This window comes from Onychomys torridus, chromosome 22 (assembly GCF_903995425.1).
Source record: "Onychomys torridus chromosome 22, mOncTor1.1, whole genome shotgun sequence".
Taxonomy (NCBI): domain Eukaryota; kingdom Metazoa; phylum Chordata; class Mammalia; order Rodentia; family Cricetidae; genus Onychomys; species Onychomys torridus.
The window spans coordinates 34,784,356-34,811,381 of NC_050464.1; the positions used below are offsets into that span (position 1 = coordinate 34,784,356).

General features: G+C 51.4%; 1 protein-coding gene across 2 annotated transcripts in view; it reads right to left on the reverse strand.

Annotated features, from left to right (window-relative positions):
• Nucleotides 1-1,319: 1,319 nt before the first annotated feature.
• Fbxo21 (F-box protein 21) overlaps nt 1,320-27,026 on the reverse strand; it is a 36,632-nt gene continuing 10,925 nt past the window's right edge. Inside the window, exons 5-12 of one of the 2 annotated variants that reach the window (XM_036171830.1) lie at nt 25,389-25,535; nt 25,017-25,153; nt 23,385-23,521; nt 19,601-19,780; nt 18,458-18,590; nt 13,335-13,525; nt 11,306-11,463; nt 1,320-4,826 (exon numbers count right to left, since the gene is read on the reverse strand). In XM_036171830.1, coding sequence (XP_036027723.1) covers nt 4,639-4,826; nt 11,306-11,463; nt 13,335-13,525; nt 18,458-18,590; nt 19,601-19,780; nt 23,385-23,521; nt 25,017-25,153; nt 25,389-25,535 — 1,271 coding nt within the window. In that variant the 3' untranslated portion in view covers nt 1,320-4,638. Of the gene's footprint in view, nt 4,827-11,305; nt 11,464-13,334; nt 13,547-18,457; nt 18,591-19,600; nt 19,781-23,384; nt 23,522-25,016; nt 25,154-25,388; nt 25,536-27,026 lie in introns of both variants that reach the window. The other variant, XM_036171829.1, reaches the window with a different exon arrangement.

Here is a 27,026-nt window from a genome sequence, read left to right on the forward strand (position 1 = left end):
ACGACACTCCCTCCTGAGGTAACCAGGCAGGCAGGCAGGCTTGGGAAAGGGCCTCTAGGTGGACTTGGTGACAGGAACGGGGACCAAGATTAACGTTGGGTTATGTAAGGCCTTCACTGCTCCGAAACACTGGTGGCTTCTGTGCGTTTTGGCTGCAGTGGTCTGGGCCCTGTTTCATGCAGAGGGGACTTGGGAGCTGGAACCCTGGTCACTACTTTACAGGTTGCTGCTCCCCATGGCTGGTGGAGGACTGTGTGGGGACACAGAGAGCAGGAAGGACCCTGGGAATGGACACATGAGGACCATAATGCCCACTGGTCTTACATCCCTCCCAGGGAGGTGTCTCCCAGGATCCTCTGGAGTTATGGTGGCCCTGACTAAAGTCTTTTTTTTTTTTTTTTTTAAGAACAAATGTAGTGGCTGGAGAGATGGCTTGGTGGTTAAGAGAACGGACTGCTCTTCTAGAAGGCCCAGGTTCAATTCCCAGCACCCACATGGCAGCTCACAACTGTCTGTAACTCCAGTTCCAGGGGATCTGACACCCTCATGCAGACATACATGCAGGCCAAACACTAATGTACATTAAAAAAAAAAAAGTTTTTTTCTAAACAAGTGTGTATGTACCAGTGCACACCTGTGTACCTGTGTGTGGAGGCCAGAGGACCCACTTCAGGCTATCTATGTCCTTTGAAACAGGGCTTCTCATTGGCCTAGAACTCACCCGTTCAGCTAGGCTGGCTGGCCACATACCCCCAGGATCCTGCAGCCTCTGCCATCCCAGAACTGACCTTACAAATACCACCACAACCAGCTCTCGGTGTGGGAGCCAGGGAGGAAACTCCTCAGACCTCAGGCTTGCAGAGCAAATAATCCACCAGCTGAGCTATCTGCCCAGCCCGGATGAAGGTCCTAGCTAGTGATGGATGCACAGCAGAGGCCACCCCAGGAGACCCCTTCGTAACCTCCACACCATATATCTACACTGGGGATTGACTGTGTAAGGGGCACCCCACTGCTTGTCATGGCCCACAAGTCTGGGGAACTGTTGACACTTTCCCAGATGGCCATCTTTAATGCTAGCTGCCCTGCTGTGGGACGAGCAGGGGTGGCCTCTGGCAGCTACTACAGGGTGAGTGGTTGTAGTAGGCAGACCTGATCCATTCACAGGAACTTAGATGAGTCCCTCCACCCTTATTCTCTTCAGACTCTGGGGAGAAGCCCCAGGGGACCTTTGGTAGTCTGGATCTCCGGATGTCAGCCCCTCCTCCTCCTCCCCAGCCACCCCAGAGCACAGAAGTTCTATGGTGCTTGAGCCGTAGTGTTTTGGGGTCTGTTTATTACAGAAGCAGTGTTAACCTGATACAATCATCACTACTCGGCTACCGCACATCAATGCTAGAATTGCACAGAATTTTTATCTATAGAAGGGAACGTTCTTGAACTTCTAGGCTTTGGGATGCTCAGAACAGGTTGGGGGAGCAGTGCAGTGAGGTAGTTATGTCCATAGCATGGCTGTGGGTTCAAGGGTGGGTTTCCCATCCACCCACCCACACAAACAGCCTGGCCTAGGTTCACACAGCAGGACCTTATGCTCACAAGCGCCTAATCCAGCAGCAGCCTGCCTCCAAGCAGCCTTGAAGGACAGAAATCATCACTCCTTGCAAAACAAAAGACAAGCGAGAGATGCCACCCAGCACAGCCGAGATGTTTGGTGATCAGGCTTTGCCAGCCATGTGGCCAGGGGACTGTTTAGGTTAGTGTCTGCAGTGGTAAACCAGCACACCATGACAGCCATCCGAGTCCTCAAGAGCCCAGAGGCCCATTCTCAATTTTACCTCCGTATACATTCCTTCCTTCCTTCCTTCTTTCCTTCCTTCCTTCCTTCCTTCCAAAGCCAGATAAACAAAGATAGTACGGGACACATCTGAATGACCACAGTCACAGATGCTTTCAAATGAAGTCTCTGGTCGTCCAAGTCCCTCCACTTCCAGTTGGGTAAACTTTGGAGGAAAGGGACCTGCTGCTGGCCTGGCTCTATTTACTACAGAAGACGGAAACACTTCTGAACAAGAGTGTAAGCAGCTGGTGTGACACACATAACTGAGTCCAAGAAGGCACTCCAAGCTTGTAAACAAGGCCATGGCCAACGGGGGCGACAGGGATGGACTAGCTAGCCTTGGACATCTCCAGTCTCTGAGCCCACTTCAGAGTATGCCTGCAGACACTGGGCCTGGGGTGGTATGCATGAGGGGGGTGTGCTGGGCAAGTTCTAGGTCCTGAGGAAGACATGTTCCCCTGTCTGGCCTCTCGGTCTGGGTGTACAAGGGCCCCTACTCTGAATAGCCCCAGCCAGTGTTCACAGTAGGACATCCCTGCTGAGTGCGGCTACCATGCCAACAGTGACACTGTCCTGGTTTTCCCTCCTTGAATCTGTTCTCAGTTCACAGACAAAAGGAGTCCTCCTCTGACAACCAGACACGCTGAGCCTTTCCAGGGCCCAGAAAGTCCGCCTCAGTACGACACTTGTCAGACATTAAAAGAAAAACTAGGGTCAGCTAGTTTCTTCCCCTATTTTATTATGGAGAGAGGCTCTGCTTTCTCTTCTCTTGCTACTGAATGAAAGTGGGCAGGTCACTGGGGTGGTTTCTCTCGGTAAGTTCGTTTATTAATTGTATAAAAGAAACCAAAAAAATAAAACTGAACAAAAAAACCCCTTGGCATTCATTTGAAGAGAAGTTGCTATAACCAAATATTTAGTATTTTAACATGTGAAAGTTCTACTTCTTATAACAGGGCTTTTGAAAATGGAGAAAACTTTTGGAAAAATTTTTAAAAAGAAACTTATGATTTATTAGAGTACAGGATCCAAAACACATTTTTAGAAAAATATAAAGTGCCCAAATACCAACTTACACGGGTGATACAGGCTCCCTCAGCCAAACGAAGCCTTCGTGGAGAGACGTTTAAAAACAGTCTAGGTACATATTTACAGTCAGGTCAGGGAGGGAAACCATCTCTCTCAGCTTTGATGTTTCTCTACGGAAAAAGGAGATCAAAGCAGAAGCCCAACAATGGGAACTCCCAGCATGCTCCGCGGCTGCTTAGTAACGGGACGCAAGAGTGTGAATCTGTGTGGGTTGGTTTTCACCTTGAAATGAGTAGCTGTAAGATCCTCCAGCCTCAGGCAGATGCTGAGTGGTCGGTCCAACTGCCAAATGTGTGTTCAGACCCACCTCTGAGTTCTGACTGGTGAGACATGGACGCTGGACAAGAGCCATATCAGCTGTAAGAGCCTCAGGCTTCCTGTCTCTCCAGAGTCTACCCAATGGTCTCCCTCCTGTCATCCTGGGGTTGGTGAAGGGCAATCAAGGAGGGGTCAATCATCTAGAGTGTTGTGAGAATACACATGCAGAAGGCAGGCAGGCGAGGCAGGCAGGCAGCTCCCTAAAGCCCCACTCACTAGAGCAACGACATTTTAAACGCAGGCCAGAGGTGCCATCAGCCCAATGGGTAATCACCTACAGGACAGCTTGTCTGAGAACCCGGTGGCCCCTGCTAGGATCTGCTAAAGAGCATCAGGTGAAGGCGGGGTGACTCAAGGCTAGACCTTATCCTGGACAGTGTGCTGGAGTCTTCTAACTGGCAGCTTGAAGCTCAGAGCATGCATGCCTCTTCCCATAAGCCCTACACTCTCAGGATGGAGGAGGGTCTGATGTAACTCTAAAGGGTGACAGGGGTGTGAGACCTGTTTACCCCGGTTAGGCTTCTTTAGTTCATTCTCCTGGTCAGAACACAAACCATTCTCTCTGTCTTTGGGGACCAGGAGCTACAAGTTTTAAGAACAATTTCCATCCGGTCTGCAGGCCTCACTAGGGAATGGACCTATGGCCGACTTAAGACCCGCTCCCGACACTGGGGCAGATTCCTAAATTAAACAAGTAGTCATATTAACGGAGCAGCTGTTAATGTGGAGAACGGCGCTGGGAAAGGCCACTGCTGTGCATTTGCTCAGAGAGCCAATGGAATAAGACGGCGCTCACAATGGGTTGACATGTGCACAGACCCCAGTGGGAGATAAGGGAGATACTGCCGTTCCTTCTCCCAATTAAATTAAAAGGGGGGAAGGGAACACTTAAAACCTGTGTTTCATGTATTTGAAGAAAAAAAAAAAAAAAGGCTCCAAGTCCCATCTCCATGCCTTCATCTGACCACAACCGAACTCAGTCCTGACTCGGGGTGCCCAAGTTCTAGAGAGAGCAGGAAATGTGGAGCCCGCCTGTCCAGCTGGAGAAACGCTGACACATGTGAATGGAGACAGGAATGGGAAGAGAGAGAACAGAGTGTGGACGGTGAGACCTCATGAAGACAGAATGTCACACACTGTCACCACGGGACAAGCAGACAAGCCATGCCACTGGACACGGTGCCTTTCAACTGATTCACTAGTGTAGCGGAGAGCAACGCTGTCTCTGTGGCCGGAGGAGCACGCGCCATCTAAAGTGGGGAGGCAGCCAAGGCTGCTGATAAGTGGCTGTCCTTGCTGACTCCGGGGACGGCACGCGTCCTTCAGGAACCCTGGTCCCCTGGAAGGCGGCAGCAGCAGCAGCGGCAGCAGCAAAGGTGCCACATCCCCTGAGTCTACTCGGCTGGATCCTCCTTTGCACTGTAAATGTTCTGCACCGTCTCGTACACAAACTCCAGGTCCTCAGGATACCGGATCTCCAGCTCTGCATTTGGGATGTAGTGCGTGCCTGTGAACTCTGAGAAGTAGCGCCCCACGTCCGGGTGTGAGATTTCCTGAGGCTCCACGTTGTATTCCAGGTTTTCTGTTGGCAAAGAGGCACCGGACACTGCGGTTAGCACTCCACTTCCTGCAGCGGCTCTCTGCAGAAACCCTCCTGCCACTCCTTCCAGGGGTGCTTTTGAAACACAGCAAAAGTTATCACCAGAGAAGTCTGGGTATTAGAGGGACCCAAGAGGAGAAGGTGGAGGTGGCCCCTGTTGGGAGGGGGAACACAGGTTCCCTTCCTTCTCTGTGGCCCTGCTCAGAAGACCTCTTCCTAGTCTGAATGGGACACCTGGCTCCAGGAGCCCAGTGGTGCCTCCGGGGTACTCACTGCACTGGACAGACAGACGTCTTCACCTGTACATGAGCCAGTGGCAGTGTCAGAACCCACGCTCCCACTTGGTTGTAAGTCTCCAACCTGTTACACGTGTCCACAGAGAGAAGCCCCGCCAAACAGCCACCCTTCTCCACCAGCGCGCCTTCATTGGGGCACACACTGTCTGGGTGAGCCGGCGGCTACAGTTGCACTCACAGCCTGCTCCGGCCCCAGGAGAGCCTGGCTGCCTTCTCCCGATCTTGGCTTTGCCACAGCAGAGAGGCACAGAACCCAGACATCTACAGTGGAGGGACAGCTCCTCCAGGTGTCTCACACAGAAGACAGTGGCACAGCAAGTCCCACTGCTGTGAAGGTCCCCGAGAGAGGAGGTGGCTGTGTTCCCAGGCTAGGGCACAGACACGGCTCTGCTCCAGAATTCCTTTAAGCAGGTCCTGGCAAGGCTTACCACAAGCAGCACACAGAGTGGCCCCAGAGCCCCTCCTAGAGCTGACTGTGCCTGGTGCTGGTCCGTGAGAGGTGGACAGTGTGGCCAACCACCCCTGTGTTTCCCTTTAAGGGCCTGGGGAAACTGTGGATGTACTACTCTGGGGCTGCATATTCAGAATGGGTTAGGGACATGTCCCCATGAGAAGTAAAACTGGTAGGAAGTCACCAGCATACTGAGACACTTAGTGTGGACACAGAGTCTAACCAGGAGGGAGGGCACTGGGTCAGGGAAAGTGTGCCCCTGAGAAGATACCGGGAAACCTGGCAATTCTAGACTGCTGATCAGTTTTGAATCTGGATCTTACTTTGGCCAGCCCTGTGGTAGCCTCACAGCATGGACCTGCCTGAGGGCTCTGAGCACATCAGACCCAGAAAGTGTAGAGCTGAGGGGAACGTGTGTGTGCATGGAGGAGCTGGGCTGCCCACACACCAGCAAGGCTGGCCTGCCCACCCTGCCTGGCCTGCAATCAGCTGACACAGCCAATCTCAGTCTCCTCACATTTTACACTGTTTAAGGCTGTAACTGGGACAGACTGACAGATAGCACCCCAATGGCTGTTTCACAATAGCACTGCCTTGCTGCCCAGCACCAGAACCTGCCCGTGTGGTTCTAGCCATGTTCTCCTGGGGCCAAGACCATCCCAGGCCAGCTGCTGCGGCCTCAGGCCCCACATAAAACACCAGAGAGAACAGAGTCTTGGACCTTCAAGAAAGGAAGACTCATGCTCTCAAGGAGCATGTCCTACTGCAGGCAGGAAGGAAGTAAAGCCAATTCAATTCTAGTGGGTATCTGACCCCTGCTGTGAGGGGAATTTGTCTAGTGTAGTGGGGTTCCACTGGAAGCTACAACCCCCAGAAGGATGTGTGACCAAGTCTGAAGGCATTTCTGGTGGTCAGAGTTGGGAGCTGCTCTGGCTTGCAGTGGGGGAGTTCAGGGGTACTGCTGAGCACCCCCAGAGTACAGGCCCCACTACAGGCAATTATCCCATCCACTGCCCATCTGCTCGGGGGAGATGCCCTACTCCACAGGAACTCCTGTCCCTGAGCAGCCCTGCCACAGCTGCCCTCTCTCTAGGTGCTGAACAGTGGCCATGCAGGGAGCTCTTGGCCTCTGCGTGCCTGGAGGAGGGGCAAACAGCTCTGTGGACAACACAGCCAGGTAGCTATGCAGGCTTCTGAATATGGCTTCTAACGAGAGGTTGCTCTGGGAGGCCCAGGCAAGAACAGTACAAACTGGGAGCTAACAGCACAAGCTCCGGGCTACCTGGAGCCCACCTCCAGCTGTACTTGTGCCCTAGCTTGCTGGCCCTTAGGCCTGCTGTGGAGCAAAAGAAGAGAACATAAGATAGTCTGTTCTGGGGACTGAACTCAGGGTCTTGTGCATGCCAGGCGAGCACACTACACTCAAGCTGCACCCCCAGCCAGATCATAGGTTTACTTTGAGACTAAGCTGTCCAGGCTGGCTTCAAACTAATGCTTCTCCTGCCTCCCAAGTGCAGGGATCAAAGCTATGCACCCCAGACACAGAGACTGAACAACCTGTGCAGGAGAAAAGAGAAGCTGGTCCTGTGCATCTGGAGGGAACATGTTACCTGACATGCCTGTAAAATAATGTATGCAAAGAATCCCAAACACTTGCAGTTCTCAGAGAAGTGTTTGCTTATTTAATCTCAAATCTGTGGCATCCTTCAACTCCACGGACATACACTCGGAAACACCACCTTGAGTCCTCTAGGGGCACCTGGCCCAGTGCCTGCCTCTTGGTGGGGGAGGAGGTGGGGAAGTGTTTTCCTTTACCCTTGGTATGTCCTGCATACCCTAGAGTTTGGTACTCATTTCTGTTGCTACTATATCAAATGCACACTAAGCATCTATCTGCATCAGGTTTACCTGCTACTCAGCAGTCTAGAGACATACACAGCTCCACTGTCTCAACAGGGACCACAAACCTCCTGGTACTTAGTGTGGATGTGTCTCTAGTCAAGGGGCCATGGGGTGGACCACCAGGCAGAAGAGCGTACACCTGAGAGTTTTACTTCTTTTTTTTTTTTTTTAAATATTTATTTATTTATTTATTATACAGAAGAGGGCACCAGATCTCATTACAGATGGCTGTGAGCCACCATGTGGGTGCTGGGAATTGAACTCAGGACCTCTGGAAGAGCAGTTGGTGCTCTTAACCTCTGAACCATCTCTCCAGCCCGAGTTTTACTTCTTAAATGACAATGCCAGGCCACTAACCGGCTCAGTGGGTAAAGGCACTTGTCACCAACCTGAAAACCTCAATGTGGTGCCTGGGACCCCCGTGGTGGAGAACTGACTCCCACAAGCTGGCCTCTCATCTCTCCATGCACACCACAGCCCAAGTCCATTTTACAAACAACCTAAACAAGAGAAGGCCAAATGGTCCCCAAAATGACCAGACATTACTTTCTACCCCCACCCTCACCCAGGGGACCTCTCTCCAGTACCACATGCACCAGCAGGAGCAGACTGTGGTGGAGAGCGCAGTGTGGGGTGTGACACAAGTTAAGGAAGGAGAAGCGCCACCCAACCAGGGCTCCTGGGTCCAGAGCCGCACCAAGAGCCATCTGGTATAAGACACACATCTGACCTCCTGATAGGGACGAGAGGAGCTTTCCCAGCACACACACACCTCCCACAGCACACAGCCATGAAGGGACAGGAGCCATGAAGATCTGCAGTGCTCCCCCTAGTGGGCGCAGGGAGCCACACACAAGACTCAGGAACGCTGACACTGCAAAGTGCCACCTGAGGGCGTGCCCTGTGGAGGGCTCAGGACTGGAGGCCTCACTAATGGGAATAATGGGACTACAGTTAGATCAAAAGAAGTAAGGCAAATAATACAAATAAAAACCCAGAAACGTTTGAGGAAACTGAAGGAAGTAATTTAAAAACATGGCTTGCTGGCCACTCAGACAGCCCAGCAGGTAAGAGCGTCTGCTCCAGAGGACCCCAGTCTGGTTCCAGCACTCACTTGGGGTGGCCCACAACCACCCATTACTCCAGTCCCGGAGGATCCAACGCCTCTGTCTTCTGCAGGCACTACGCTCACACTGCACACACCCACACATACATATACACATCATTAAAAGCACAATAAAGTCTTTTTAAAAATGTAGCTCCTCAGACCTTTGAGATGATGGCTCAGTGGGTAAAAGCAATGTGTTGTGCAAACCTGAGGACCCAAGATTATCTCTGGAACCCACATAAAGGTGGGAGAGAACCAACTCCATAATGTATGTCTCTGACCTCCAACACATGCCTTGGAACAGGTATACCCCTACTTATGGCACACACATGCAGTACTATAAATTTTCTAAAACAATAATCTAGCTCGTCCAGACCTCCATCCTGCAGCTAACTATGGGCTGTGAGCATTGAACTGTCCCTGTGATCATAACACACTGGAATAAGAATCCAGACTCTCGTAGGGAGCCAGAGGCAGGAAGGTGGAGGTTGGAGGGTAAAGGAAGGAGGGGGGCATCAGGGAAAAGCATCTCCAAGTCACTGGATAGGAGCAGGGGCAGCAGACACTCCTCAAGCTGCAATGCTCCTGTGTCAGCCGTGGGCAAGTGCTGGGCAAGCTGCAGTGTCATGGTCTCTGGGGAGCAGCATGGACAGGACACAGCACGACCATGGACTTCCTGCTAACTGCAGAAGCTGAGTTACCTCTGTGTGAACTCAGCATCACCGGAGGTGGGACAACATGGAAACACAGCGCCCTACGAGCAGCCTGGTAGGGCAGTGACACCCAAGTAGTCAGGCCTCAGACATCACTGTCTGTCCACAGGTAGAGCAGGTAAAGAGACAAGGAGCCAAGCTCAACCTCAGACAACCCCAAAGCAACCAAGGCCTGGAAGCTTCTAATAGTTCAAAGTCCTTCCTGGCGCAGGAGAGCAGGGTGGATGGGCAGTGAGGAGTCGTTCTCAAGCAAGGCTTTGCAAAGGGGGTAAACCACAGCACAACTATGAACTGGAGCCGGTGGAGCTGGAAAGGCCCGCCTGCAGTGACAGCTGGGTGATGAGAGCGCTGAGGAACACGAGCTATCTATCAGTCATGGGGCTTGGTGTGCTGCCACAGCCCTGGTGCACCAGGGGGCAGGATCATGCAATGCCCCTTCAAACACTGGCAAGAAAGCCTGCATCTCTACTCACTGATGAAACAGATACAGACGAGGAACCCACTGTCAGTGAACGGGGCACCATGTGCAGTGCGTCTGCAGGAGCAGGCAGGGGGAGCAGCAGCTCAGGGAGAAGAACGAGACACCCCAAGATCATAGAGCAGAGAACCCAGACTGGAAATCCAACACACACACAGTTCACAAGGTCACTAGAGACACGAGCTGGCCCAGGAAGGTGAGGGAATGCATATGTATGGCTGTGAAGGAATTCCTAGTGACCCTGCACCCCACAACCATCACACAGCAGCCCTCAGGCCTTTGGAAACTAGCAAAAGCTAACATGATCACAGCCACTCCCACGGTCGGTCACTGGGTCAACGGGCCCCAGACATCGTCATCTTCTTTTGGTTGTTCACCACAGTCACTGCAAACTACTATCCATGTTTGCACATGTGCAGTAGGTACACTGAGGCTTCAGCAGAACTACTCAGAACAACTAAAGCTGAGTGCTCTGTTTACAAACTGCACCGAGCAAACAAACTAAATGAACTGTTTCTAGACACCCCAGTACCAATTTAAAGATGTTCACACTCACTCTGTAGAGAGTGGACAACTGCCGCACCAGGTACCACCAGAGCCAAGAGTCATGGCTCATGACAGAAAGCCTTCCTCATTTGTCATGTAGCAAAGCCCCAGGCCATTTTAAAATCACAGTGACTTTCAGAAACGGGGAATTTCAATTTTCACTGGCCTCAGCTTCAAAAGCTGAAGACTGCCCTGTGGGAACCTCCAGAACACCCAGGGAGCATTCAGCCCCCTTACCTCACCCAGGAACCCAAGGAGGGAAGGTGCCTGTAGACATATTATACAGGTCCTCCTGGCCTTGGATGGGTCACAGTCACTCATGTGGCACTATTCCTGCCTTCTGAAACCCTGACACTCAGGCCTCAGTACTTGATCACTGTGTGGGTAGAGCAGGCCTTGATGGTTCAGGCCATTGCCCATCACCAAGCTCCTGGCTTCACGTCCTCATGGGCAAGATAAGTGGAGGTGGCCTGCACAAGGTCCAAGCTCTGCATGTATGAAATGCCCGGCCTGGGTCCCAAACAGACTTAGCACCCATGCGAGCACACTATTTATCACATCAGTATCTACATTCCCTCTTATTAATAAAACCAGCGTGCTGGTCAGGTGTATGAAAGTTAAAAGGGACACAGAAAGGCTCACATTGCACTCTTTGCTCTGACTCTTCAGCTCAGGACTTCCCTGGGCTGGCCTGTCAAGTTGGCCGTGACCACAAAAGCCTACCAAAGGTACCAAACACACAGGGATTGTGCAGGGAACTGCAGTTTCCACCTGTGACCACATGAGGGCGACTCAGGCTAGCGCTGCTGGAAGTAAGGCCTGGGAGACTGGCTGGTGAGGACAGTGAGCAGGGCTAGAACAAGGACCCCATGTTGGCGTGCCTGTGTGTGACTAGCTGGACACACTGGTGAGCTCTGCCCACAGCACAGTTAGTCAGGGGCGGGTGCAGGTCCAGCAAAGACCTTACCTTGGGCTGCATATCTGCAGGAGCCATCCTCCACCAGCACGTTGTAGAAGGGCTGATGGTGGCCATGAGGCAGACTGTGCACGTTCATGTTGCGGATCCATTCATGGCCCATCATGCAGGTGGGGTCCCAGCCATAGATCACACAGTTGTAGCCGTACCTGGGGAGCACAGGAAGACTGCAGATGAGCTCCTGGAGAGCCTCGGAGCTGTGGGGGAGTCAGGAGAGCCTGGCCGGGGTTTTCATGCCCTTTATTCATTACCTGCTTTTACCCCTTGTGGAGTCACTTGTCAGGACACCTGTCCCTCTTTACAAACCTTCCTCACCATCAACAAAGCACTTGATCTGGAAAATAACCTTGTTGTTTGTTTGTTTGTTTGTTTCTAGACAGGTTCTCACTACGGAGCCCAGGCTGTCCTGGAAGTATGTAGATCAGGCTGGCCTCAACTCAGAGATCAGCCTGCTCCACCTCCCACATGCTGGGATTAAAGGCATGTGCTCCCACCATGCCTAGTTTAAGAAAAACTTTGGAGCAGAGCAAGAGGCTACCTTTGGTAAGAGGAGGTTAAGTCAGAGCAAGTAGGGGAGCCCTCCTCCCCTTTAGAGAGGCCAACTGAATGGCTAGGGTGAAAGTGTGCAACATTAGCTTCATCAGTCCAGAACTGAGGAGCAGGAGGAGGAGGAGGGGAAGACATAGTGGTTGTGGTGCTCACTGCTGAAGGACACTGGGAGCACAAGCTGCCCCATGTGCTCTTCTCTCCACTCTTACATGTTTGGAAAGTTCCCAAAGGGAGTTAAGAAGAAAGAATTCACTAACTGAATGGAAATCACCACCCCTAACAGGGAAGGCATTTGTTGGTTATCCTCACAAAGACAATGGAGGGGTAAGGAGCAGCCACATGTCAGCAAGGAATACCGTGTGGCCTGACGGAACTGCCTTTGTCAGTAAGGGAGTCCTGAAGATGGAAAGGAGGCAGAGGCAGGCTGATCCTCTCATATCTTAGCTAGAACACATTAGTACTAGAGTTAGAATCTTCAGGATAGAACAGCTACTGGAGTAATCTCAGTAATTTGCCATTTACCTATGATCTGGACATTTCTGGACACTTAGCACGTCTTTCTTGTTTGATGTTGTTCTTGGTTGTAGTTCCAGTTTTGTTTATGTTATTACCCTTTGTTTTCCTGGACAATACTTGATAATCATTCTTATTGTATATAGTTTGCATTAAGTTTAGAACCTTCTTAATTTAGACAAAAGGGGGAAATGTAGTGGTATTTGCTCCGCCCATGGCCTTGGGCTATAGGGTCCTAAGGAGGCGGTGTTCCCTGCCTTTGTACTTGACCTCTTAAAAGGAAAGTGAGAAGGGTTACTTCTCCTTCTCCCCTTCTCCCTGGTGCCTGCTTCCTGGTCTGATCCAACTGCCAGGTGATTCACTCCCAGTCAGAACAGAGAATGACTTCAGCTGTTTACTCCGTTCTGCATTCATGAGTGTATTTCCTCAATTTCTAACTTCATAGATCCCTACTACCCACTAAATAGACTCACGTGGATTGATCTTAACAAAGTGCCACCTGGCTGGGTTTTACAGCACTCCAAGGGCATGCTGTGGGAGTAGTAACTCACAGCTCCTAGGGTGCTTGTGGGATAAGAACTTACACCAGCACTCTGGAGTTAAATTCTGCCTGGTGAACAGACATGTGCATAACTATAGCTCAGGAAAGCCCTGCTAACCCAAATCAGAGATAGCAGGGGACAGAAAAGGACCAGCAGGAGGAGGAGGAGCTGGGGCCACAGCTCAGTGAACTTCTAGCTTGCTCAGTCCCTAGGCTCAACCCCCAGTGTCCCAGACAAACTCTAGGAGCAGAGTCCATGAAAGACATTAGACCTCCCAGTCAGAAGCAGGGTGCACAGAGGGGCCACGCTGTTGTTGCCTGTGGTGGGTGCTCAGTGAAATGGCCTGCAGTACCTGAGGGGTGGGCCTGGGGGGGGGCACTGCAGCAGCCCCAGAGGAGGCTGGAGCAGGTGCTCACCTCTTGTGCTTCATCACGAGCCCGATGGAGTAGCAGACATCTCTGTGTTTCTCCTCTGAGCGCAGCTTCACCTCCACGCCCACCTCCTCCTTCTTGCGCTCAATGTGCTCTAGAGTGTGCTGCACTAGGTAGCCCACCGCCCCGTGCTGCCCAGGGTCAAGGGTCTGGATGTGCTGGAGGATGTCAAGCACCTTCAAGACAAGACAGAAAGACTAGGAGATAATATTTTCGCCAGGCCTTTTCTTTTCCGAAGCGTGGGACTGACACCTACCCATGAAGCCTGACAAAGACCGGGGACGACAGCACACCACTGTGGACCAGGAGTTGTAATGGGCAAATATTTCTCGGTTAGCATAGGAGCTCAGGAAGGCCAACTAGTCTTTTTTTTTAAAGTACAGAAACACCATTCTATCCTGTCATTCTTGCTTTAAGAAGGGAAAATCCCTAAGACCCCTTAACCAAGGCAAAAAGATACTTGGCAGACTGTCTTGGTGCTGGGCGAGTAGGTCCTAATGAGACGTCACTCGAGGGAGGAGCGAGGCCTCCGGATGGTAGCATTTAAACAGTCCCCTCTGCAGAGCTGAGGCTGGCAGCAGGAGCAGGGCTGACCCTGCACGGTCGGTCTGCTGCTCACAGTGCCTCCACTCAAGGGTCAGGCTTCAAGCAAAGTGTGTGTATGCACCTCAACATGCTCGAATCCACACAGCCCTGTGATGCTTGAGAACAGCACACATCAGTCCTTCTGGTTGACTGAGTCCTGCCTGAGTTGGAGCTCCTTACTAGGACAGGTGACCTCAACTCTAGCACCCAGATCCATCAACCAGCTGCTTCTCTGCTGAGCTACTCCCTGTCGTACTAACAGCCAGATGCCTCAGCAAGTTTTCTGAAGCTCAGCCTCACCTTCCTGGGCAATACAGTAGGCTCCTGGCATTTCTTGGTGATGAACTGGAGGTGTCTATTAGGCATGGTAGTGCACAGCCACTACTCATTTCCAAGAAAGGATTTGGCTCAGTGAGTTTAAATGCTGGTCCGTGGTCAGAGGCTTACAAAGATGTGGCCCTGGGTATGACCCTCAGCCCTGTCTCAACCACCACTGTGCCAGGGAAATACAATAGAATCATCCTAATTACTGTGATGCAACTTAACGTAAGAACAGGCAGAGTGCCAGCACCCCAAACACCCCAAAGCTTGCTTCAACCAAGATCCACAGGAACCAGTCCCTATTCACACCCCACTTCCAGGAGAGGCTTGAAAAGTGGGGATGCTCATGACATCTGTCCTTTGTAGCTGAGCGCATCCAACAGTGAGCCTTTGTGGACTTGGCCAGAAACAATGGCTGTCCTTGTGTGTCCTGGCCAGTGAGCCACCAGCACCTCTGCCATTGTGCACAAAGCTAGACATGGACTCTTCAGGGCACAAAGGTGGCCCACATTCAGACTATAAGACAGGAAGCTTTGACTCCTTGCATGGATGTGTGAGGCTGAGGCTGAGGGAACATGTGACTTGGACCTGGTATGTTTACAAGACAATGCTGACAGTGGGCATCATGTTTCCAGCCAAAGCTCTAGACCTTGGTTGGACATAATGATTTATATCTATAGTCCCAGCACTGGGAAATAGGATCCCAAGTTCAAGGCCAGTGCAGTGGATATCGCTCTGTGTAAATAAAGTTCTGATTGGCCAGTGGCCAGGCAGGAAGTATAGGCGGGACAAGAGAGAAGAGAATTCTGGGAAGTAGAAGGTCGGGGAGAGACACTGCCTACCACCGCCATGAAAAGCAACATGTAAAGACTCTGGTAAGCCACAAGCCATGTGGCAAAGTATAGACTAACAGAAATGGGTTAATTTAAGATAGAAAAGGTAGATAACAAGCAGCCTGCCACGGCCATACAGTTTGTATCAATATAAGTTTTTGTGTGCTTTCTTGGTTGGGTCTGAGCGACTGTGGGACTGGCGGGTAAGAGAGATTTGTCCTGACTGGGCCAGGCAGGAAAACTCTAACTACAGCAGACTACATACTGTAACTAACTCTTGTCTCATAAACAAAAACAAGCCACTAACCGCCCAAATAAAAACCAAAACAAAACCAAAACCCAGAGGCTCAGGGAGGGAGCTGGGAGGAGCCCTCTTGCTCAGGGACACTCCCTTCCACCCACCACTCCTCCTCTGGCTACACAGAAGCACACAGGCTGTGGCCTGGCTCCCACAGAAGACAGTCCCACTTCTGTAAGTCTACTGACAGGCAGCTCCAAGGCTACCAGCCCACCGCCCTGTGCACCCGGGTCCTGCCTGTCCACCAGTTCTCCCTCTGAGCTCTTGGCACCACTGGCCTTTCTGTTAGACTGTCTGCTGGCTGCAGTTGGGAGGGCAGGAGCCCCTGACAAAGGCCAGAACACTGCTTGCCATGGGTGGTCCCAGGCCAGTTCTATACAGCCTGCCACGGCACTTTCTCCCAGCCCCACGTTGGAAAGTCTGTAGGTTCTGAGAGTCTCCCTCACTCATGTCCAAGGGAACTATGGTCACCCAACCATCCCTGAACATGCCAAGGCCAGTGCTATGAGCACAGAGAATGGCTAGTGGGGAGCACACTGTATGTACCCTGGCAGTGTAAGGTGGGTGGGATAGCCATGCAGCTGAGGGGTCAGCAGAGGGGCACGCAGCATGTGCATTGCAGACACAGCAGGAGTGCATTAGAGCACAGGGTGGGTGGGGACACCATGACACACAGATGTGGGACATGGAAGGTCAGGCAGGTGGGACAGAATCGTGGAGACTTGTGAGCCACACTGCAGGGTAAGAAAAGCACCCCCAAGCAGCAAAGAGCCACTCAGGGACCACTATCCTGATAAGACCCTGACTGCCGTGTACATGACAAGGAGGCAGAACAGGCCATGTCTTCCTGTCCCCTGCCCAGGTGTAGAGGCGTTAAAAGAAGCCCCTGGGACGGTACACAGGGTAGAGGAACCTCAGAGCATCCTGGTGTGAACCTTGACGGGAGACCCAAGACAAGAGAGCAGAAGGAGCCTGAGAACCAGTGGCCATGAGGCAGGTGGGGCATCAAAGAAGTAGGAGAAAGGGCAAGGCCACTTCCTGGCCTTGCCACAGTGACAGAAGGGCAGCTGGCAGATCAGCGCTTGGGGAAGGGCTGGGAGAGCAAAAGTAGGCGGCAGCGGGCAGTCAGCACTCAGTGGACACGTGTGAGGTAAGCATGCAGGGAGTAGAGGGGATGGTGGCCAAGGCAAGCCCAATGGGGCCGATAAGAACGACTCGGGCTTTTATGCAGGGAAGGGAGGAGGATGCTTCCTGCACTGCAGAGTCCCAGGAGGCTCTGGCAGCAGCACTAAGTGCAGCCAGCTTCTTCTTAGCCACCGTGACCCTCAGGGTGACACCGGCGGTGCCTCAGTGCACTGAGGGGTAGGAAACTTCTCGCCGTTCAGCACGGGAAACCGGCAAGAACCCAACAGTCCACAGGAGAGCTGCGACTTCCACAAACATGACCTCCTGACTTTCCTCTCCCGCCCACAGCCACAGTGACCAAGAGTCTGGGCTATTCCTGACTTCACCAAACAGAGGGAGAAGGGAGCCAACCTGTAGGCTTCCTGCTCAGGGGCAGGTCATCTTAACAAACAAGGCCCAGGGCCCACAGGCTGATGTCACCTCCTCTCATTAAATAAACACACCTCCACACCCGAGCACACCCCTCTCCCAGGCCTCTCCTAGGCTGCCTTCCTCAGGTGACCCACCCTTTGAGCTCCTCCAGAAGCCCTCCTCTGGAGAGCAGCCAGGTCTAGTGACATGGGCCCCCTAAGCACCTCTCTCATGGTCTTGGGGTCACCATGAACTGAGCGGAGGGGTCCAGATGTTCCACAAGGGAGGTGACAGGGCGCTGCTCAGCAGTGGGAGTGTCCCCAGTGGGACTATGCGAGCCTGCTACAGACTTGGAAGGCAGCACTGTGAATTTCAATCACAAAGGCCCGTGACTGGACCTGCCACTCAACTGGGACAACTGAGCGAAGGGAACCTTTGCTCTCTCTTTCCTGATGATCCTGAAATCCCTCAACAAACAGAGCCGGCTGAACAAAGCCAAAGGACTAAACCCCAGGCTGCTGAGTGGGTGACGGTTCCCAAGGTGCACTCCTCCAGAGCACATGTCTGTTTGGCCATGGAAGACATCTTAAGGACTCAGGACTGTTCGTGTCTGCATCTCACTATGTATCTTTAAAGTCATGAACTGATGGCCCAGTATAGTCACTTAATGAGAAAATTTACTTTTTAAAAATAAATTTTGAAAGATTTTACTTTTAATTATGTGGATGTGTTTGTGTGGGGGGAGGGGGGGTACATGAGGACAGAAGAGGGCACTGGATCCCCTGGAGCTGGAGTTACAGCTCCTTGAGAGCGCCATGTGCATGCCAGGAACTGAACCTCAAGTCTTCCACGAGAGCAGTAAGTGCTCCTAACAGCCGAGCCATCTCTCCAGCCCCCAGAGCAGTGGCTTTCTGGAGAGACTGCCCATCTCTGGGAAACATCCTACAGAGGCTCAGAATCAAGCGCCCTCTGCAGGCATTCTAGACAAACAACATGGACTGGTGGCCTCTCTCCAGACCAAGGGCGGGATGGGAATGGGCTATGACTCCTGCACACTCAGACTCACACAAAACTGCACACAGTGTGCCCAAAGTCAGCTCTGTGCTCCACAGGAGCTCCTCATAGCACCTGCTGCCAGATGTGGGGATTACAGCATGGGTAAACCCAGAACCGGATAGTAAGACGCCTCAGCCGGTCTCAGCTGGATCTTCCCATGTCCTACAGCTGCAGCAAAGCCAGCACCCAGCACTTGTCTTGCCTCTCCTTGCAGAGTCAGGTGACTGTGGGAAGGCACCATGGGGCGGCAGTGGGCAAGAGGCAGGACAGGGGTTTTGTGTCCAGAGCTCAGAGGTCATTCCTGGTGACAGAACCAATGCTTCTTAGAAGACAGAAAAACATCTCTTTAGTGGTCAGGACTGAGGGACAGAGCAGATCTGAACTTACTCCTCTAACTGGAGGATGACCTTCAGCAGCCTTGGTCCAGCTACAGCTTTCCTCTCTAAGGCAAGGGCTGAGCAGCAAAGTAAGATAATTACCTTCTCTGGCCAGATACCCAGATGGAAGTACAGTCTGGCCTGGAGGAGCAGGAGCTGCACCTGGTCCGGGTACATCGCCAGGTACAGGTCCAAGGAGTCTCTGAGGAGCTGGTAGGACTGGTCAATGCCTTCCCTGGGGGAGAATAAATCACCTTTGACTCATTGTGGGCTTTCCAACACATGTCTAAAAACAACTGTTACAGATTCCCAAGGTTTTCTGACTCCCAGACCCCCCTGTTCAACACTGTAAGCTCTTAGCAAAATCCACAGTGAACATAAGAAGTCTTATACCACATTAAAATCTGTCCTTACTAAGCAGTGCCCTCAGCAGCACACACAGATCCAGAACTCTGAAGAGCAGAACCGAGGCTGTGAGGGGAGCAGAGCTGCCCTGGGTGACACTTGTAGAGCTCACAGCAATAGGAGTGAACCCTGGTTCTACTTGTCAGTTTGGGGTTGGCGCTGATAACAGGTGTCTGCTCTGTGCTAGGGCTTAGGGAGCAGACAGGCTGCATACATATGTGGAGAGGAGATTTTAGCCCCCCCCCCCCCCCGAGTCTGCTCACCTGTGAGGTTACAGCCCCCCTGAGTCTGCTCACCTGTGAGGTTATAGCCCCCCCCCAAGTCTGCTCACCTGTGAGGTTATAGCCCCCCCCAAGTCTGCTCACCTGTGAGGTTATAGCCCCCCCCGCCCAAGTCTGCTCACCTGTGCCACCAACTGACAGTTGTTCTAAAAATAATCTATCAAAACCGAATTCTGCTAGGTGGGTCCTATTAGGCATCAGGAAACTGACTGCAACACACATCCCACTGCGATTTCCCAGGACAAGTTTCCTTGAACTATGGAGCAAAGTTAACCCTAGACTGTTCTCTGACAGGAGGGTGTAAGGTCAGGGGTCACAGCACCTGGACAGGAGGACATGACTTCTGCCATTCTGACACTGACTTCCAAAGAATGCATTCAGTGTGTGAGCAGAATTAAGCCCACCACAAACATGAGAGGGTGAGGCTACGAACAAATGCATGCTGATGTCCCAGAAGCAGTCACCACGGGGCAGCTAGCTCATTAAACAGGCTTCTTGTGTTTGCACAGAACCCTAGAAGGCCCATACTGTGCGGGAGCAGAGGAAGCCAGGCCCTCACCTCTTGCCCAGGCTCAGCAGGTTGCCCACCATCCGCTGCAGCACCTTCTTCACATTCACCACGCCGTACAGCGCCGCTGTCACGTGCTGGCCAATCAAGTACTCACACTCCTTCACCGTCAGCTGCTTGCCCTTCCCAAAAGCATCTATGTAGATGTAGTCAAAGATGTCCAGGGTGGCCCTGCCCAAAGACAGCCAATGAGTCAGAATTACAACCTGGAGGAGGAGGCCACAGCAGAGGTGGAGGTCAAGGCACCACTTTACCATCATCACTGGTACCATTGAGGCCTTGGCCGTGGTGACCACACTAGGGCAAGGGAGATGGCTCAGTGGATCAAAGTGCCTGCTGTCCGCCTGACCAGCTGAGGTTGGTCCCCAGGACCCACACAGTGGAAGGAGAGAACTGACTAACAAGCTGTCTTGACTCTACACATATGCTGTGCATGCGCATACATAATGCTAACAAAAAACAAGTGAGCGGCAGCAGGGAAACCGCCTGACAGCAGACATAGTCCTACAGCTCTGAGCCAGTTCAAACAACACTGACAGAAAGACACGGGCATGAGGACCAAGATGGATGTTAACCATAGAGTGGCAAACTGCTGCCTGTCTGGGATCCAGGACCTAAGAAAACTTATGAAGCCCAGACCAGGACTTGGTCCTCCTCTGTGCCCAAACAACCTCAGGCTGGCACCTTAAGGAGCAATGGCCATGGACTTGCTCACATTCTCACAGCACTGCTAAATGTGATTTTGAGGGCTCATGGAGTGGTGGGTGGCTAAGTGTTGGGGACAGCAGTGCTTCTTTTGAGCAATCTTGAGCCTGTGCCCACCGCAATCACACAACATTCTCCTCTTTGGCTGCTAACTATCTCAGTCGGATTTCTTTCCTGAGTTACGTTCATAGCCCACTTTTGGCAACGACTTGAGACTTACGTAAATGTTCTAAAAGAGCACAGAACTTGTTGGCATCTACTATGAGGCTAGAACTTCCTATGGTCAAGCACACAAGAGATCATCACGATGTAGAACAAACAGACAAAATGTGCACGTGCCCAAGTGCCAGGGCTTTTTAAAAACATACCTGAACCAGCTGTGCTGTGCCCCAAGAATATAGGGCTGAACACGGAAGATCAATTTGGGGACAGGTGATAAAGCACGGTTCAATCTGCAGCACACACACAAATCAAGCCCCCCCCAAAAACCCACACAGCTACTCCTATACATAAAGTGAAAAAACATATACAGATAATAAAAAATGCATTCTTTAAAAAAATCTAATGTCTACATATAAATACAACTTAGCAAAATTAGCCAAGCACAGCAGTGCATGACTTCAATCCCACGGCAGAGGCAGAGGCAGGAGGACCTCTGTGATCTTGGGGCCTGCTTGATCAATATTGCAAATTCCAGGCCAGCCAGTGCTACAGAGTAAGGCCACACAAAACAACAAACAAACAAACAAACAAACAAACACTTCACAAAACTAGGAATTTGGAAGGTAGTTTTGATGACACCAATGAGAGGTGTCACACTAAACAGTGAGCTAATGCTGAGAACTCAGAAGCACTCCGTGTGGAAGAGAGAAGCATTCCGTGTGGAAGAGAGAAGCATTCCGTGTGGAGGAGAGAAGCACTCCGTGTGGAGGAGAGAAGCACTCCGTGTGGAAGGAGATCCCTGGGCTGGAAAGATGGAAAGGTGCTTGCTGCCAAGTTCAAGGTCCTGAGTTTGACCCCTGGGACCCAAATAGTAGAAGGAAAAAAACTGACTCCCCACAAGTTTTCCTCTAACTTCTGTACATGTACACACACACACACACACACACACACACACACACACACACACACACACAATTAAAAGCAACAACAAAAAAAACTCAAAAATCATCCCCAGGCAAGGGTATTGCTATCTGTAGTCAACAGCGTACAAAGCCAACATACTAAGCTAGAAAAAACAAAACAGCACTGTTCAAACACTGTGACATGTCACCAAAATCCAGAGCCACGAACCTTCCGCAGGGTAGACTCGTCCAGCCAGGCACTGAAGGCCAGGCCTGTATACAAGTACCAGCCACAGCTAGAGCCAAAACACTTGGTAGCTCAGGATAGCCCTAACAGAGTCATGTGGAAAGGGTAGCAATTCCTGATAGACTCTCAGAACCATAGTCACAGACAGCAGGAGGCTACAGGATCCTGACATGAGTGCCAGAACCAGCTAGGACCAGTCAGAAGCAGTTTCTAGCTGCAATCAATAGCCAAGTAGAACTTTCTTTTTGTTTTCTTGTTTGATATAGGGGCTAGACTGTAGTCCAGGCTGGCCAAACTCCTGCCTCAGCCTCCCAGTGCCCTTCACACAGGCCTCCTAAGGAACCTGATAAACTGACTCTCAATCCGTAAGGAAGACCAAAAGCTAGGAACATCCAAAGAAAGCACTTTAAGATCTGGATTGGGACAGGATGGGGCGGGAGGTCATGAGGGCTCAGAGTACAGCCTGGGCAGGGAGGGTGGAGCCCAGCTGCTAACAAGGGCTGTGTGTGTGCCAGCATTGCTGCTAGTAGCTCAGGCTTCCACAGTTCTGTGTTTGTTTCTGCCCCCTGTCTGGGTCCTGGAGTAAACTGACTGATCCTCCTGCCTCAGCCTCCCAAGCAGACAGGACTTCAGGTACTAACAAATCATTGCATTGTCTGAGCCTGGAGTGGTGGCTCAGCTCTGTAATACTAGCACTCAGGATGAGAGGCTGAAGCAGGAGGATTCCAAGTTCCAGGACAGCCTGGGTAGCATAGTGAGTCACTGTCTCAAAGAATCAATACACTAAAAGAGACAGAAATGCTCAGCTCATGTAGCACCCTTAGTAGATGTCACATGAGTGTCTTACAGACACACAAGGAGATAGGTAAGCTTACCAAGGCTGCAAGTAAGTTTTCTTATTTGCAAATAATAGGAAGTAGATATTCAGATTGCAAACATTAACCTACCAGTCAAATGCGAGGACTATACATTTGGAAAATAATGACAGTCTATAGTAATGTAAAGAAACTCAAAGTCATGTATGGGGATGAGGGGTCTTCACACCTCATGAAATGTCTTTCTTCTTAAACTGGAGGGGCATGTGGAGTCCAGCTGCACTTCCTTTCCACAAAGCAGGCGAGATTAGAGGGTAAGAGTGTGTGTGTGTTGCACACGTGCACTGGAGGCTGTCCTTGAACAGAGAATACTAGCCCCGCTTGGCTCTGACAAAGCCAGGTTTTTGAGCCCTGTCTGGCTTCAAAGCTCAGGGGCTGACTGCTCATCCCACTGTACAGGACAGGACAACAGGATGATTTTTTTCCCCTTGTGTGGAGAAGTGCTGTTCTCCCTGGGGAAGACTCTGCTTAGGAGAAGCAGAGGACTCGACCCGAAACAAGCCAATCCCAGAACACAACTCAGCTCAGCCAGGCTGTAAGCTGCCCAGCCTGGTCCTCCTCTCTCCCAAGCTGGAGCACAAGTGTACAAGGAGGAGGCTGTTTTATGGCTGAGGAGAAAAGAGAAGAACCTTTGATGGGATGGACCTTCACACTATGGACCCTGACAGCCACAAGACCTTTTTTAAGTTAGGCTTTTGAGATGTTGTAGAGTCACATGCCTGTGTAAGAAATATAGAAACATACATAGTGCTTGTCACTCCCCACATAAGGCCCAATATAATCTCAACGTGACCCCACAGAAGCAGATGCCTGCTTGGTAATACCTAATTTAACACCAGAACCCGGTTCCTCAACACCCATTAAACATAGCAAAGATGGCTCACCCTTCTGCGCCTTGGCACCACCTCAGGAGGAAGTGGCTTGGGAAGTTGACGGGCTCCAGCGGGACCCCCAGCTGCCGGGCGATGGTCAGGTAGAGCAGAGACATGCTGATGGGGATTCCTGTTCTGCGGGTCAACACCTAAGGGAGGAAAGTTGTTGAGGCTCAGGAGGGCCAGGGGCTGGCTCAATGCGGTGCCAGCATCCCATGCTAGCTCCAGAGCTACATTTAGATCAGGGACCAAATCCAGCACTCTGGCTTTGCCTCCTCCCCTAGCCCCAAGATAGGGTCTCCTTACAAAGTCAGGCTGGCCTCAAACTTGCCACCCTGCCCCCTCGGCCTCCCAAGTGCTGGGCTTACAGGTGTGGACCACCCCATACGCAATTTCTTGCTTTTAGCTTGTATTTTGTTTTTGCAGGGCTAGGCATGGAAGCTGTAGCCTTGTGTGCACTGGGCAAGCATTCCACCACTTAGCTATTGCCCAGACCTGAATTTTCAAATGTTTAAAAGGTTCTAAGAACATAACCATTTTGTGACAATGAAAATAACAGAAGACGGGTTCTATGGTCCATGCCTATAGTCCTAGCACCTGGGAGGCTGAGGCAAGATGCCAGAAAGTCCAAGACCAGCCTGGGCTACCCAGTGAGAGCCTATCTCAAAATAGGCAAAGAACCGTAACCAGCATGTTCCATGCCCACACAGCTCTGCTGGCACACAGCCACCCAAGACTTCAACTGCCTGTGCCCTTTCACCCAGTAAGGCAGTACTGAGAACACTGACCACACAGCCTGTGAACCTGGAGTGCCAGGTCTTTTACAGGCAGCCTGCTGGCCTCCTCCTACCAGAAAGCATGTAAAGTCTATAATATGACAACAGAAACCATGTTTCAGAGAACAGGACAATCAAGGAAATGCACATTAAAGGTTTGTGGCTGATGGAGCTAGGCCACAGGCTTCCAGGCCAACGGAGGCAGGTCTGTGCAGTTCAACACTCATAATCATAGACTGAGCAAACTAAACCACAGAAATGACCATTTCTATTTACAGGGCTTCCTTACAGCAGCCAACCTGGGGGCTGGAGAGATGGCTCAGAGGTTAAGAGCACTGGCTGCTCTTCCAGAGATCCTGAGTTCAATTCCCAGCACCCACATGGTGGCTCATAAACATCTCTAACAGGATCTGATACCCTCTTTTAAACATATATAAAAATCAAATTAAAAAGAAAAGCATCCTGTAGCAGATCTACCCCACCATGCTATTGCATGATAGAGAAAAACGGGCTTCACTGAGATATGGAAAGACTTGTCAGCAAGAAATGGACAACCCATCAGAGATGTGACTGCCCACACTTACACAGTCACCCTTGTCTGTCTACAGCGGAGTCAGGTACGGAGCACCCTGGAGCATCAAAATCCGCAGATCCAATAGGTACAAGCACAGAACCTACACACCCACCCTTTCTCAGCTGTAAGTCACACACGTCCTTTAAGGCACTGTTCGAATCCCCTGCGTGTGCACACTTGCAGGTTTGTGCACACTTGCAGGTTTAGGCAGTGAATGGTGCCTACACAGGAGCACACAGAGGGTGCTACAGGAGGAGGGGACTGCATGGTTTCTCTTACTGCAGCCACATGTACCTGGTGCATGTAGAGATTCAAGGCGTTGTAGTAGTCCATGCGGTTCCCTTTGAATTTCAGCTGGTCGTACAGGACATAGTTGATGGCGTCCAGCACTTGGCTCTGGAGCTCTATCTCCATTATCATGGAGGACTCGCCTACAGCACAGAGAGATCCTCTGGGTCACAAGCACGAACAAGTACACCCCAAACACTCACAACACCTCAAACACATGCAAGGCACACCCTGAACACACATTGACTGGCAAGGGCCTGCATGACAGTCAAGTGCTGCCAGCCTGGGAATGGAGACAGGGTGGCGTTAGTGCTTTACATCATTCAGGCAACCACTCCCAGGGCCTTTGCAGCCTGCTCATCTACAGCATTTCCACACCTGCTCTGAAGGTCAGACTGGGGTGGCGGCTATTGATACCACGGAGGGTTTTGCACACAAGTTCCACGATGCTATGAATCTGGGCCTGGATGTCTCTGAGGCTGATGTCGGAGAGAGGGTTGCAGTACTGGTCGATGTAAACGGCACCTATGGGTGAGAAGTGTGGAGTCAGCTTGCTTTCTACCTGACTGGTAGTAGCGTGTTACTGAACTAGAACCTGGGGCTGTGACTTCTCACGCCACACCAGCTCCCACCCTGGATGCTGGGAAAAGCCCTACCACAGCGAGGGAGATCAGATACCTTCACCACAAAGCACTTCATAGACCGTTTAAGAAAACAAAACAAACCATTTTGGGGGAGGTCATGATTCAGTAAGTGGGACACGTGTCCCCACATCCTATTATGAAGACTGCCAAATGCCCGCAAGGAAGCCCTCAGGCCACTTCTCTCCTACACCCAACCACTGGAAAGACTTCCTGGCAAGGCAATTCCTCTTAACAACTGAGCCAAGGGTAGGAATGACAGACAGACCACTCCAGCCAATCACAGTTCCCATGGGTAAAGTCTCACAGACTCGAGAGAGACAATACACGCTCTTAAGAGAAGGAGCCTTGATAACCCCCCAGAGCAGGGCCAGTTTCATCACTGGCCTCAGCCTCAGCCAACCTCATACCATGCCTAAACCATCACTTGGTGGCAGAACATGCTTACTTAAAAGCCTCCCAGTCACCTTTTAAATTCAAGAGATCCCAGGCTAGCCCAGGACCTTACTGCTCCTACCAACACTCCAAAAGCTGAAGGTAGTTCAGGGCATCAGGAGACCCAGCCCAGACTACAAGGATTGTGCTCTAAGCCACCTGCTCAGGCTTCTTCAGTGGCTGCAGTCTAGTCAGGGTTAAGGCTCTGGAGCCAGGACCTCCCACCAGCTACCATCAGCCACTCAATGGCTTCTACTGCCTACCTAGTGACCTGGGTGGACTGTGAAGACTGAAGCTTTGTGCTTGAAAAATGTAAAACAAGTATTTATTTTTCATATATAGCCTACAGAAAACAAAGACTGTTTCACTATTCTGAACTGGTGTGACGGCACACACCTTTAATCCCAGCATTCAGGAGGTAGAGGCAGAAGGATCTCTGTGGTCAGTCTGGTCAACACAGCCAGCCAGGGCTACATAGTGAGACTCTGTTTCAAACAAAAGAGAACAAACACCTTGAAAGAGCTGAACTCCCAGCTCTCCTAAGTGTAGAAGCAGACAAGACGGCTGTGACTTTCTTTTCATCTGACTACAGTTTCCACTTCCTGTCAGTCAACATCAGACCTGCAACCATTAGCATGTATCTCCACTAGGCACTATGGGTTGTGGCAATCTTTACTCAAGGCCTGGAACATAACAAACCTACTTACAAGGGCTGGGCATACCTAGCACTCAGAAGACAAGCTGACAGCTAGGCTGTGCTCTGCATTTTAAAAAAGAAAAAAACAAAACAAAAAGCAAGGAAATGCAATGAACACACTTGACACAGAAGGGTGTGAGGCAGTTCCTGTGATAGCCAGGGCAGCTGTAGCTGCGGAGGCCAGTGAGCTCTGCAGGGGTCAGCTGAAACTCACACAAGTGAACCCTGAGCTGAAGAGTACAG